Source organism: Ascaphus truei, chromosome 1, assembly GCF_040206685.1.
Source record: "Ascaphus truei isolate aAscTru1 chromosome 1, aAscTru1.hap1, whole genome shotgun sequence".
Classification (NCBI taxonomy): Eukaryota; Metazoa; Chordata; class Amphibia; order Anura; family Ascaphidae; genus Ascaphus; species Ascaphus truei.
The window spans coordinates 275,770,643-275,784,730 of NC_134483.1; the positions used below are offsets into that span (position 1 = coordinate 275,770,643).

The following is a 14,088-nucleotide window of genomic DNA, read 5'->3' on the forward strand; positions in this document are numbered from 1 at the left end:
AGACACACGGAACCGGGAGATGCAGAGAGGAGCATCCGTAATCAGCTCCACACTCTGCAGCCGGCATCCTCTCCTCCTACCCGCCCAAGCCTGTCTCTATCCGAAGAGAGACAGATGGGCCGCCGACTGGGGAGGGAGAACGGGCCCCCCAAGAGCGCGGGCCCCCGGGTCTTGCCCGGGCTATAGCTACGCCCCTGCTCTAGACTCTGTGTTAGTTGAAAGGCTGAATGACAGTGAGGGATGTATCCCAGTTGATAAGAAAGGATATCAATGCCTGGACAATGTATGAACAGATGTAGATGTAGAACAAAATGCCTGGAGAGTAATCTGCTGACCCCTACTGCTAGTATAGTAATGTGAACATGAATTAAAATCTCTAATACTTAAATAGCTAAATAAAAAATGCAGAGATCAGCTGATGGTGTCAATTAAAAGAATGAATAATTGAGTGCACGCACAGGAACGTATAGTCACAGTGGCTACTACCCCACACACTAGCAGGGTGCACCTTCAAGAATGTACAAATTGCCAACATGTGCGGGCTTCTCTCTTGCTGGTATGAGGTACAGTATAGAACAGCGTTTACTATCCGCTCTGTAGGCGGGTAAATAAGAGAGCCAGTCAACACAAGGTTACCACTATCTGTAGAATTCAGTAGTGTGATTGGTGAGTATATAAATTGTGGTAAACAACGTGGGTATGTGATTAGGAATGGATGAGAAAGGCAGTGCACTGCCAAGGAAGCAGGAGCAGGCTCACGGTAGCATAAAAAACACTTTAATATAGGGGCTATGTATGATCCTTTTACATATTAAAGTGTTTTTTATGCTACCGTGAGCCTCCTCCTGCTTCCTAGGCAGTACACTGCCTTTCTCATCCATTCCTGCTCAGTTCTGCCTGGTGGATTGCACGCTGCTGATTGCTTCTTTGGGACTGCTCCTATGGATCTTGGAAGTTCACAGTGAGTTGCATTTATGGGGTGATACCCTCATTTTTCACTGTATGGGACAATTTATGTACTGCTTATTGGTGTTTTATGACACTAGGTACTAGTCCCCTACCCCTATTAGGGTTATCATAACTTATAGAAGCATATTTGGAGTGGTCCCAGCGCTATTCTTATACATTTAAAGGCTGGCTTATTCGGAAGCACTGGTTTTCTACATCACTCGGTATGTGATTAACCTATAATTCTATAGAAGAACAAGATGCGCTTGTATAATGCATACAGCAACCACATCAAGTCACCAGTATGTGGACCGTGTGAGACCATCTGTCCCTACATACATAACCCTACAATAAGGGTGGGCAGGGATAGGGGAACAAGGTAGAGAAAGGGGAGCAAAGATCTAAACTTAAGGCTAATCTTAGGCCGTAGATATATTATGCACGCGCAACGGAACACCTTGCATCACGCGTGCCTGTCGCTTGAGCGATCCACGGCCTTTGGGATGGGGAGGCACGACATTACGAAGCTGCTACACCCTCATTGGCTGAACTGCCCACGTGACCCGGCCGTCGCGCGACAAACACAAAATTGTTTGCTTGACAATCGCGGTCGCGCACTCTATAGTCTGCTCATAGAGGTACGGCCTTTTGTTCACGACACGGTTGCACAGAGTATGGACGCGGCCCTACCCTTGTCCCAATACTGGGCTCGTGAACATCAGCTGAGGATCCCGATGTATAACTCCTGTGTAGGTTTTGATTGCCGGTCTTAGTGGAGTAGAGTTGGTGGGTGACGCTTACCCTTGACGCACGTTTCGCTGTAGCTTTCTCACTTTCTTATCTACCTGAAAAGAGATCAGCTTTCCCATGACTCAGAAGAGGTTAAGAAGCTTTCCACTACATACGGTTATAAAAGAGATGATGATGATGATGGCCAAGTGGAATAAGCCCCACAAGTGGTTTTCAACGATGTGTCCTTTCACGGATACAGAAGTCAAGAATTATGAAAACCCTCCAAAAGTGGATGTGGCAATCACTTGGATTGCAGGAAAGACCACATTACTAATGGATGCCGTTTCATTCCGTGATACTATGGATCGAAGGATGGAGAGTATCCTATGACAGTAATTTGTAGCAGCAGGGCTTGCAAGCAAATACGTGCTAGCCACAGCAACTCTCCAGATCTATTAGAATATGGTTAGCCAACGTGGAGGAGACTTTGGACAACGGTATCTAGAGCCTCAATTCTGTCTGCATTGAAATAAATAACATTAGCTGAACCCTCGCTGGATGTAGGATGTCTGTCTGTAAGTAGCAGCTACAAGAGCACTGTGAATGAGGCATTGGGTTGCAGTTCTACCTCAAAGAACAATCTGTTCCCTGCCCTTTGGCGAATTTCTGTTCGGCAGAAAGCTGGATGCAATAATATCTAAGGTGTAATGGGGGTAAAAGTGTGTTCCTATCCCAGGAAAGGAGGAATAGGAGATTCTTTAATCCCCAACAAGACAGAATGCCTTCCAGGAATGTTAAGACCTTCAAGTTGAAAAACCTTTTGCTGAACCAGCATAAAGAGGTGGGCAGGGTAACCTTTTTTGTGGCTCCCGAGGAAGAGGATATTTTAGGGGAGGAAAGTTCTCATGAAGTGAGTCAAGCTCTGCAGAGGGGGACTGGTGCCGTTTGCTACTGTATGGGTTCAATCTATAGAAGACAGTTGGGTTCTGCAAATTGTCACTTCAGGTTATCAACTGGAGGAAGTGTAAGTGCCGCGATTAAATGGCTTTCAGATATCACAAAGTCAATGTTTCCTCCTAGAAGTCAAAGCCTTTTAAGAGAATTGTTACGGAACAAAGTGATAAAGGAAGTTCTGTGTTTACAGAGAAGAACAGGAATCCATTCCAGAATCTTTTTTTTTTTTTTTCCTCCTCAAAGCATATGGAGCATTCTGAGCGGTTCTGGATTTTCGAGGAGTAAATCAATTTCTTCACGTCAGTAAATGCAAAATTGTTTCCCTGAACCAGATAATTCTGGAAGTCAAGCTCTGGGAAGAGACGCATACCTGCACACACCAATTTGACAAAACCACCAGAAATTCCTTAGATTCGCCGTAAAAGAAAAACATTAACAATATACTGCCCTTCTGTTCGGGTTAGCGACGTCTCCCAGTACCTTTTACCAAGGTGTTTGTTCCTCTAGTTGCCAAGCTCAAGACAGCAGGAATACAGCTGTATCCCTACCTAGATGATCTAGTACTAAAATCTCAGCAACAAGAATATGCGTGTGTGATTTTGCGTTTCTGGAACAGAAGGGGGCGTAATAAACGCCCACATAAGTCATTTAATTCCATCCCAGTCACTAACTTTCTTGGGAGTTCTATTCCAGACAATACAAGGAAGGGTTTATTTTCCCCATGAAAAACAAATTTAAAGTGCGCAAAATGACCCTCTATTGTATAAGGGAATATGCCCCAAAAATACCTCTGTGGTATAAATATAACACAACCTTTGAAGGTTAAGGTCTGCAGCTGTAGATAAAGGAGTGAATAAACACCCCTGGAACTGAAACAGAAAAAGAAGCGCAAACGCATATGGTGAAATATGTTCAAATTGATTAATATATATTAAAAGTTAAGATATCTGCGTACATCAATGTGGACAAAAGTAGGCATATCGTGCACTTAGGTTACATGTTACCCGGCACCACCAGAGTCACAGGAACCGCAGCAACCGCCGTATCACCAGGATTAGGTAGCACTGATCGTCCGCCGTCTTGGGCCGTCACAAGCTGTCCTTAGGAGACCCTCCTTCTGGGATTCCCTGATGAAGTAGCTTTTGCTATGAAACGCGTTGGATATAATTAACTAAGTAGCCCCTACAGTCATTTATAGTTGTTATTTACCTCTCATTGAGGTTAAGAGAGACTTTTTTCGGACTTTTCGAGTGACGTCATCAGTACACCTTACGGCAAGTCGCGAACCAGCCGCAAAACTACACGGAACTCTGGAGAGACGAGCCTGAAGGCGGCTCAAACGGGCACAGCACCGAGACGTCTATACAGACTCCACATAGCCAGAAAGAGGGTCTCCTAAAGACAGCTTGTGACGGCCCAAGACGGCAGACGATCAGCCTAATCCTGGTGATACGGCGGTTGCTGCGGTTCTGCGGTTCTGCGGTTCCTGTGACTCTGATGGTGCCGGGTAACATGTAACCTAAGTGGACGATATGCCTACTTTTGTCCACATTGATGTACGCAGATATCTTACCTTTTAATATATATTAATCAATTTGAACATACTTCACCATATGCGTTTGCGCTTGTTATTTCTGTTTCAGTTTATTTTCCCCATAACTGAATTCAGCGATTGGCACAACGAGTTGCCAGGGATAAATAAGGTGGTCATATTGGGTCTTTGCAAAAGATGCAATGATCTTTTTTGAGGAAGTTCACCTTAATGTCGTAAATTGGGCAAGACTCCACATGAGCCCACTTCAAAGGAATTTTCTGGATACATGGAACAAAGATCCAAGATCCCTATAGCAGAGGATGTCTCTATCCCTCAACAAAGTGGAATCGAAGCTGGAGAGAGGGTGAATTACAGGCACTCTCATGCAAAGAACTGTTACTCTTATTCCACTAAGGCAGGGGTGAGCAAACTTTTTATGCCGAGCCCTCCTTTTCATCCATAAAATTTCTCAGGCCCCCCCTGCCTGATGTAATCAAAATCACATGGAAAAAAAACCTTTATTAAACGGTATACAATATAAATCCAAATATGTTTAAATACTTACATATTTCAACAGCTCGCGCTTGCAAAATTAGGCTGCGTCCACGCTGCCGCTGAGAGCGGTGACATCACCAACTCTCCAAGCATGAGCACAGGCACAGGGTGTCCTGCATAATTTTGCAAGCGTGGATCGGGGCTATTTGTGTGTGGCTGTGTATGTGTGTATTGACTGCTGCTGAGCGCACTTCAAAGTCAATTTTGTTTGTCTCCCCAAGCGCCAAGCTTGGGAGAGAGTACGTGCACAAAGGCAATCCTTTGGGGGGGCATTCATCCACCTCTTTGCTGCCTCCCTTCCCTCTCCCCCCCCCCCTTTTTTTTTCTTCCTTCCCCTCCATGCTTTTTTGTCTTGCTATCCCCATTGTCATCCAAACTCCTACCTACAGTATTATTTATTTTTTTCCGTTTTCAATGTTGTGTTTTCACTTTCTTTTTTATTATTTCTGTACATTCATAGTACGATTGATATAGGTGCAGCCTACCCTTTCACTTGCAGAGGATCGCAGCGAAGCAGGTTGCCAGGGGAGGAGAGCAGGAACACAGCACTATTGCAGGGCAGACACCGAAGGAGGGGCGTTTGACTTCACCGTGCTCGGGCGTGCTCCTCACCGTACCTCTGACGCCCCTGCGCGTATGCTCACACACCATCACGTTGCCGCCACCTGCACTATCCTGTTCAGCCACCCGCACACATCTTCGGCTTCCCGCCTGTGCACATCTTCTTGGCCTCCCCTCGCGCACAGCTTTTGCGTCCTCCCGCGCACAGCGTCTGCCGGCCCGCGCACCCAGTTTTCGTCGCACGCCGCATGCGCCCCCCTAAATAATCTTGTGCCTCATTTCCCCCCCAGTTTGCGCACCACTGCATTACAACACACACACACACACACTCTCAATCAATCAATCACCACATACACAATCAATCACAACACACACACTCACCACATACACTCAAACACCACACACACTCAATCCCCCCAACACACACCACACACTCAATCCCCACACACACACACCACACACTCAATCCCCACACACTCACACACTCAATCCCCACACACTCACACACTCAATCCCCACAAACTCACACACTCAATCCCCCCACACACACTCAATCCCCCCACACACACTCAATCCCCCCACACACACTCAATCCCCCCCACACACAATCCCCCCACACACACACACTCAATCCCCACACACACACAAACTCAATCACCACACACACACAAACTCAATCACCACACACACACACTCAATCCCCCCCCACACACACAACCAATCCCCCCCCACACACACACACTCAAATCCCCCCCACACACTCAAATCCCCCCCCACACACACACACACAAATCCCCCCCACACACACACTCAAATTCCCCCCCCCCCCCACACACACACACACACTCAAATCACCCCCCACACACACACACACTCTTTCACCTGGGGGGGGGGGGTGACATGCTCCGATCCCCCAACCCCCCATGCTGCTGAAAACTGGTGCGGGAAGCAGACAGGAAGAGAAGGAGGGGCTGTCTGTGGGCAGAGAGAAGCCCTGACCCCTCTGCAAGACACAGAAGCAGCAGCACGGAGCTTCTGGCCGCCCGTGCACAGCTCTGCCCGCCCCCAGGTTTCCCTGCAAGCAGCCCGCGCCCCCCCCCCTACATAATCTTGCGCCCCCCTCAAGGGGGCGCGCCCCACAGTTTGCGCGCCCCACCGTTTGCGCACCGCTGCACTAAGGTACAGTAGTGTCCCGATTCCTTCTTCTAAAGATCGTCTCATTGTTCCATCTCAACCAGGAGATTATTTCATCATTTTGCCCAAATCCTGGCAATCATAAAGAGGGTAGACTACATAATTTAGATGTAGTAAGGTGTCTGTAGGCGTACTTTTTTTGAGTTCATGGTTTTAGAAAGTCGGATAAGCTGCTTATACTTCCTAGAAGGGGACCGTAGGCCTTGAGAACCATATCTTGGTGGAATACGTCATTTATTAAGATGGCCGACAATCTTAGAAGTAAACAAGTCCCACAGGGAATAAAGACACATTAAACCATAGTGGTTTTTACATCATGGGCCTTCAAAACACAAGCATCTCCAATGCAGATTTGTAGAGCAGCAGTCTTGTCCTCTTTTCACACTTTCGTAGAAATACTATAAATGTAACTATTAAGCCTCAGATGGTGCAAACTTTGGCAGAAAGGTTCTGCAAGTGATTGTAGATTAAACAAACTGTTAACTCCGATTATTTATTTCTTTTTCTTTATTTCCCCCTATGTTTTTAGCTTTGGTATGTCCCAGTCATTAGTGGGGAACAGGAAAAAGGAAAATGTATTCAGTTTACAGTAATTTTCTTCTCCTGTTATCCACTTTTGGCAATGGGTACATCAGACTCTCCTGTAATAAACGTATCTCGGTTATGTTTTATACCTATGGGAGAAACTGAAGATTCTTCTGCAGATAGAGGGCAGGGCCTTATATACCACCTCCATACAGAAGAGTTTTCTCTCCTACTCTGCTGAGAGAGGAGCCAATCCCAATTCGTACCGACTGCCATTAGTGGAGTACAGGAAAATAAAATGATGGTACACTGAGCACATTTTCCTTTTCTATCTGTCTCAAGTCATCGTACTTTGCCGGTGCCTGCATCATGCCCTTTTTAATAATTTGCTAAATAAAATGTATTTGAGAAATACAATGCGCGCTGACCCTAAATTCCTAATCTCTTAAATCAATGTGATTCTCCTTGCCGCTCCCAATCTCCCGTGATCAGCGGGTCAAACCCATGTACACAAAAAAAAACATAAAAAGGGCGCATAAGAGAAACAACAAAGACAAAATTAGTAAAACATAATACAATTTATATGTCAAAATGGAACATAATACATTTTCATAAAGAGGTGGATCACAATGATCCAATCATCCACAACTCCACAGAGGGTCGGGCTCCGATTGTCAGAGACCCAGCGATCTCAAAGTCCCAGATATTAAAGGGCAAAGTCCAGCTCAGGTTGTGATAATACAGTGGCAGATACAGCTTTCAGTCTGTGTCCCAGTGGTGTTTGGATGGCAGCTTCTGTATGTCCGGCGTCACGTCACTGCGTATGACCTCACCACAACACGTTTTGTGTTAGAGCGACACTTCCTCAGGGGGTTGGTCTTGTGATCCCCAGGCACCGTTTAAATGCTGAAGCTAGATGATATCTTAGCCCATGGGGATCTCTCCAGGTAATTTATTCAAAGCCGTCCAATTCGCGTTACCAGATGTATCGCAGCCCAACAATCCGGCGAAAAAGATCATAAAACCTTAAAACATTGACAGTAGTGACACAACAAAATATACAGAATATACTTCCACTAACATATGAACAGCACACAAGCCTATAAAACTGACAAACATATCATCATGAAATCAAAACAGCACATGACATAAAAACAATGAAAGCTATCACTGACGAGCGACAAACATGAAACATAATATCACATAAACATAAAAACTACCACCCATAACCCATCCAATGGCCAAATTGATAAAAAATGATAATACCATCAATAGTGATTTATGGATAAAATGTCTATATAGACGTAAGAAAGAAAAAAACTGGTAAATCCTTTACCCCTATAGTGGACAAATTCCCACTCTTTAATCGGGTCTTGAATAAACCTATAGTTATTTTGGACATATAAAGATATATACTTGTCCTTTAAAAAGATCAATTTCCAAAATGGTACATTTTGCTACTTGTCAAATGATTATACAAATGAATATTTATCTCATGACTAGAAATAGTGAATATCTTCAATAAAATATGTTCCCACTACCTCCAGGAAATAGAGAATATCTTAATACAAAATGCAGAGAAATGCTTGATACAAAAAGTGAATGTCTTAATAAAGGAACTTGATACCTTAATGATAAAAAAACAGGTATCTAAACTCCTATCTGTTCTTATTGTTTCAAACCTTTAGAAAAAGCCACTGGAATGAACAGACCTGATTTTAATAATTACCAAAAATTACCAAAAAGAGATATCGCTTCAGTAAGGGAACCAATTCAATTAATTCATTAAGACACCAGTGTGTAAATCCAAAATTGTTCCCTTTGGAGAAGGAGATTTTCTCTAACACCTCTCCTAGGATCTCTCACAACAACGTCTATTCCTCTGAAGTGTAATTCATTTACTTTACTCTCCTGGTAGGTTAGAAAGTGTTGTGCCAAGTTGTGAAGCTTTTTGCCTTTAACGAAATTACGTTAGGCGTTTTTAATTCCATAACTGTGTTCACAAATCCGAAACCTTCAGTGGTCTAATCGTTTTCCCTACATACAAGAGATTGCGAGGACAATCAATCATGTACACAACAAATGTAGTAAGACAATGAATAGATTGACCAATCTCATTCATTTTGCCAGTCTTAACATCGCTTATATTTTTATCTCGCTTCATGTGCTTACACACTACACATCTACCACATTTAGTTCCCCACAGGTTTCAAAAGAAAGTTACCATTAGTTGGTTTCTTACTCACATCTTTTTTCAGACAACTCGGGGCCAAGCGATTTTTAATATCATTGGCCTTCCTGAATGCTATGCTTCGAATTGATGTAATTATATCCCGTAAATAAGGGTCCATCTAGACAATACCCCAATGTTTTTTTTTTAAGGATTTTTCTTATCCTATTCTCTTGTTTGCAGAAACCTGTAATGAATATTGGTTGAACTTCTTCTCTTTTACATAGATTTATGTAAGTGTATTATGTTCCATTTTGACATATAAATTGTATTATGTTTTACTAAGTGTGTCTTTTGTCCCCCTTTTTTGTTTTTTGTGCAAAATAAAATGTGCATTCAAGCTTACATTTTGAGTTTTTTTTGTAAAATAACTTTAGGTAATATTGTGCTGTTCTGTACATGGGAACCATTTGGTAAAGACTTACTTTCTGTTTTTCTATCTAACATGTATGTAAATCAAAGCATTTTTTTTTGTTAATTGCAGGAGGCTGTATTAGGTCTCACCGATAGATCACGCTTCTTTATTAACAATTTGGAGGTAAAGTAGATACTTTTGCCTTCGTCGACTTTAAGGTCCACCTTTTGAATTTCTTTAGCTGTGTAACATCTATTTCTTATCCCAGGTAGCTTCCAATATCACTTCTTTTGCCATATATGATGACTTCCTGCTTTTAACAACACACTCCCACACCTGCCGATGTGTGTCACTGATGGACACTTCACTCAAAGGTACAGTTTCCTTTTGTGCACATAGGCCTGTCTGATGTCCCTATGCTGTAAAGCATGAGTGGGTTTGTATTATGGGAGAACTATCACTGGGATATAATGGGTAGTTAAGCATGAATCATCCAGTGTTAGCCTTCTATTTCCCCAAAATTACATTTTCATTGTATCTTATTCCATGGTAAATAGGTTGAAAAACCAATGATCCAGTGAATCTTGGCTGGAGCTCATCAGAATTCTGTTTTTCCAGCAGTTAGCATTGACTTGCAAGCAACATATCTCTTCACAGGATTTTAGCCACAATAGGAGCTAAACTGTGTTATGTTACACTCCAAGAAAGTGCCTTCTAGTCTCTTGTTTAAGATAATTAGATAGCCAACTGTTTTTCTCTTCTTGGTATTAATGGATATATTCATTCTCTTTTGGCAAACTATAATATTCCACAGTGTTTACTGCTTATGGCAGTTTTTGGCCGATCGCAGTGCAATTACAGTAGCCACTTTGGAGCTTCATGAATAAGAATTGTGGTGTCATGCAATGTGTATTATGGGGAAATTTACACAGAGATAATAAAAAAAGTTGTTATTCTGAACAACTGTGTTTTATGTCTGAACCACTTATTCCCATGTTCTGCTATTTGTATTTGTTATTTATATGATTGTCACGAGTATTACTACTGTGAAGCGCTACAGTATGTACATTAATGGCACTACACAAATAAAGACATACATACAACAAGAATGACTGTCATTTTTAATAGCAGCCGTATGCCTCAGTTATAGAAAGATTGTTTTATAATTTTACCAGATTATATAGTACATTTAAATAGAATAGAAGAACTATTGTTTTAAATGTTTTTCTTAGTAGAACTAGAAAAAAGTAGATATACTACATTCTGTTCCGTAATACTAGTAGTATGTCATATGCCAGACGTAAAAGGGTTCGGCATCTGCAAGCTTGAGTATTCTATAAACACTATTTAGGGAAATATTCGTTAATCAGAAAATTTGCATATCCATATTTCATCCATAAAGCAATTGCTTCACATACTTGTGTTGCATAAACCCACATTGTCCTAATATATTTTATACTTGATCATTGTTTTTCAAAGTGTCTGTTTTTTAGGCATTTGCTCATTTTCTTTATCTGCCTTAAATTACCTCTCGTTACATAGAATTGGAAGCACTTCTGAGCAGCACATTCAGTCCAAACGATGAGACCGTTCGCAAAGTGGAGAGAGGATCTCGGATTGTCACAGTGGTTCCGCAAGACACAAAACTCATCTTGCAGGTGGTTTTTTTTTTTCAACTTTATTCCATTGGCTGTAATAACTCATTAACATTTTATATTTAGAATCTATGGACATTTCATATTTAAGATCTGCTGCTGTGCAACAACGTTTTTTAGCAAAGCTAATCTCAGCAGACAGTGTTAAGCTTCTTGGAGAACAAATCGCCAAAACACTTTGGTAGAGTTGCAGCCATTGATTCCAACTTACGTTCTAAAACCTACTACCAGCTGCCAAATCCACGTAATTACGTTTACATTGTAGGAATGAGCTCTTCTGGTTATTACTGTACACTTGAGGCGAATAATGGACTGATTTGAGTTAAATTTTCGCAATGAATTAGGTGGCAATTTAGATGCATCACTTACTCCTTCAGTGCTTTTATTTACGTAGCCATTTCTTCTGTAGTAATCAGTGCAGGTCATGTGCGCACCTTCTTAATTTTTGATTTTTAGAGTTATAATATTTTCTATGGTGCTGGGTGCAAATGTTACCACCATGGTAAGTAGTCCAAAGAAGAACAACTGATAGAAAGTATACTTGAAAAAAAAAAAATCTTATCAAGAAAAACTAAATAACCATAACTTATGATCAAGGTTTTCACATGATTCGTATGTACGAGCAAGGTACAGGTACGTAGGGTTTCTAATTGAAACCTAATACTAGAACAAGTGGTTGTACTCTGAATCTGGCTATTGATCCATTTATAAGAAATGTGAATGAGTTACTGTTTCAGTGGATAAGATGCATGGAACAGCCTTACAGCAGAGGAGGTAGGGCAATTAAACAGTGACTTGTACCCTCTCTTGAGGAAACCCTAGCCTTCCCAGATTTTAGGAATGATCAATGGATTAACAGACGTGATACTGCGCTTTGACATAACCCCCAACTGTACCCATTTAGCAGGTACTGTACCTGTTTTGTATGCCATGCACCTGTTGCTTCTTGTGTGAGCGCTGAGGAGCACTGCATTGGTAAAATTAGCTTTGCATGTAATAGCTTGCATGTGTTTCGGTACCTGTATAGTGGTCTGCTCACTTGCTTGGAAGCCTCTATATCACGCCTTGGTAGAAGAACTAGTGTGTGCCTATTATCACGTGCTCCGTGTTTGAAGGTCTGCTTAGTTTTCAAATGAATTAAGTTTTGTTGACTGCGTGTGCGTGGGTGTGACTGCGGTGGTGCGTGGGTGTGACTGCGGTGGTGCGCGGGTGTGACTGCGGTGGTGCGCGTGCGTGACTCTGGTAGCGCGACGGTGGGTGCGTGCTTGACACACACATACACACATTTTCAGCGGCGGTAGCGGTGCAAATTAATTCTTTTTCTTATCCTCTCCCCTGTCGGCCGGTTCCACGCTCCCTGCCGTGCGCGTGCCCGGCACCATTATAGAATGGCTGACTAACCTCAGTCAACTAAAACTGCCGCGCGCACGCACTATAGAACCGGCCTTAGCAGCATGATAGATGCGCCCCCATTAGCAGCATGACGTCACTTTTGTTACAGTTCCATGAAAATCCATGAAAATAAGCAAAAACTGTTTTTGGTAGTACTTGGGAGAATTCATGGGTTTCCATATGGATGCTTCCCTAGCATTACAATGAAAGCCTGTATTATATCATATTTGCCTGTATATTTTCTTTTTTCTTCGTGCACAGCTAATGCACTTAAAGTTATTAGCTGGCTTGTCTGGTGGTTGCCATTGATAGTATGAATTACAGGCCAACGTTCATGGCTACAAAAGGTGTTCTATTGGGGTCTTCTTTTGTTCTGTTGACACACCGCGAGACATGGAACTGCGTGTTTAAATGCTTTCTCACTTTGAATAAGAATCTATATTGTGTTTGCAGATGCCTAGGGGAAACCTAGAAACTGTCCACCATCGCGCTCTGGTGTTGGCACAGATTCGGAAGTGGCTGGACAGGTAGGTGTCCATGAAAAGAACCACAGTGTAAAATATGTACATTAGACACCCATTGGACAGAGGAGGAGTGACCTGAATCTCCTTTCCTTCCATTGCAGTTGATATTTTGTTACACAGATTTAGTTTTTCTTCCTTTTCTGCTATTAAACATAAATGATAAAACAAATGTTAAAATGCTAGAGAAGGCATCTGATGTGTGTAAATATCTGTAACGTGGGATCTTTCAAAACGTTTATATGATGAGCGATCTATAAATCTCCCCATGCTCTCCCTTCTCCTTCCCTATGCTATTCTCCTGCTTCATACTTGTAAACAGTTAAAGCCAAAACAGGTTTGCGGTATACATGTGTTCAACAAAATGCACCTTTGGTATTTTTAAATAGAAAATAAGTAAAAAGTATTAACATTTTTTTTTTTGAATGTTATACTGGGAAGTGTTGACCCTAAAGCAATTGCAAAGTATTTTGCTGAATGAGTCCCCAGCTTTTAACATAATGTGTACTTTGAAGAAGCTTCTGTTCTGTCTAAATGTTTTGAAAGTACTCCACAGAAGTATATTTTAAATATAATCCTGTTTCCTTCCAGACTTTTGTTTAGAGAAGCTTTTGAGTGTATGAGAAAGCTCAGGATCGACGTCAATTTAATTTACGATCACAATTCAAAGGTATGTTTTTTGTTTGTTTTTTAATTTGCTTTATTAAGTATTTAAAGCATTTGAAGGAGATCATTAATTTCTCTTAATTGTTCTTGTAGGTATTTTTGGAAAACGTCGACCTTTTTGTAAAGCAAATAGACGCTGTAAATTATATCAATTTGTTTTTGACGGAGCTAAAGTAAGTATTTTGGTTCTTTGTTACATAAAACACAACCAATCGTGTGTGTGTGTGTGTGTGTGTGTGTGTGTGTGTGTGTGTGTGTGTGTGTGT

At 42.0% G+C, this 14,088-nt stretch overlaps 1 protein-coding gene across 4 annotated transcripts in view; it reads left to right on the forward strand.

Moving 5' to 3' along the window:
- The window catches only part of ELP1 (elongator acetyltransferase complex subunit 1), a 132,398-nt gene that overhangs the window by 88,460 nt on the left and 29,850 nt on the right, over positions 1–14,088 (forward strand). For all 4 annotated transcript variants that reach the window (XM_075604388.1, XM_075604364.1, XM_075604380.1 and 1 more), the window contains 6 exons: positions 9,718–9,771; positions 9,857–9,962; positions 11,131–11,246; positions 13,089–13,162; positions 13,748–13,826; positions 13,916–13,995. In XM_075604388.1, the coding sequence (XP_075460503.1) occupies positions 9,718–9,771; positions 9,857–9,962; positions 11,131–11,246; positions 13,089–13,162; positions 13,748–13,826; positions 13,916–13,995 (509 nt within the window). The remainder of the gene's footprint in view (positions 1–9,717; positions 9,772–9,856; positions 9,963–11,130; positions 11,247–13,088; positions 13,163–13,747; positions 13,827–13,915; positions 13,996–14,088) is intronic.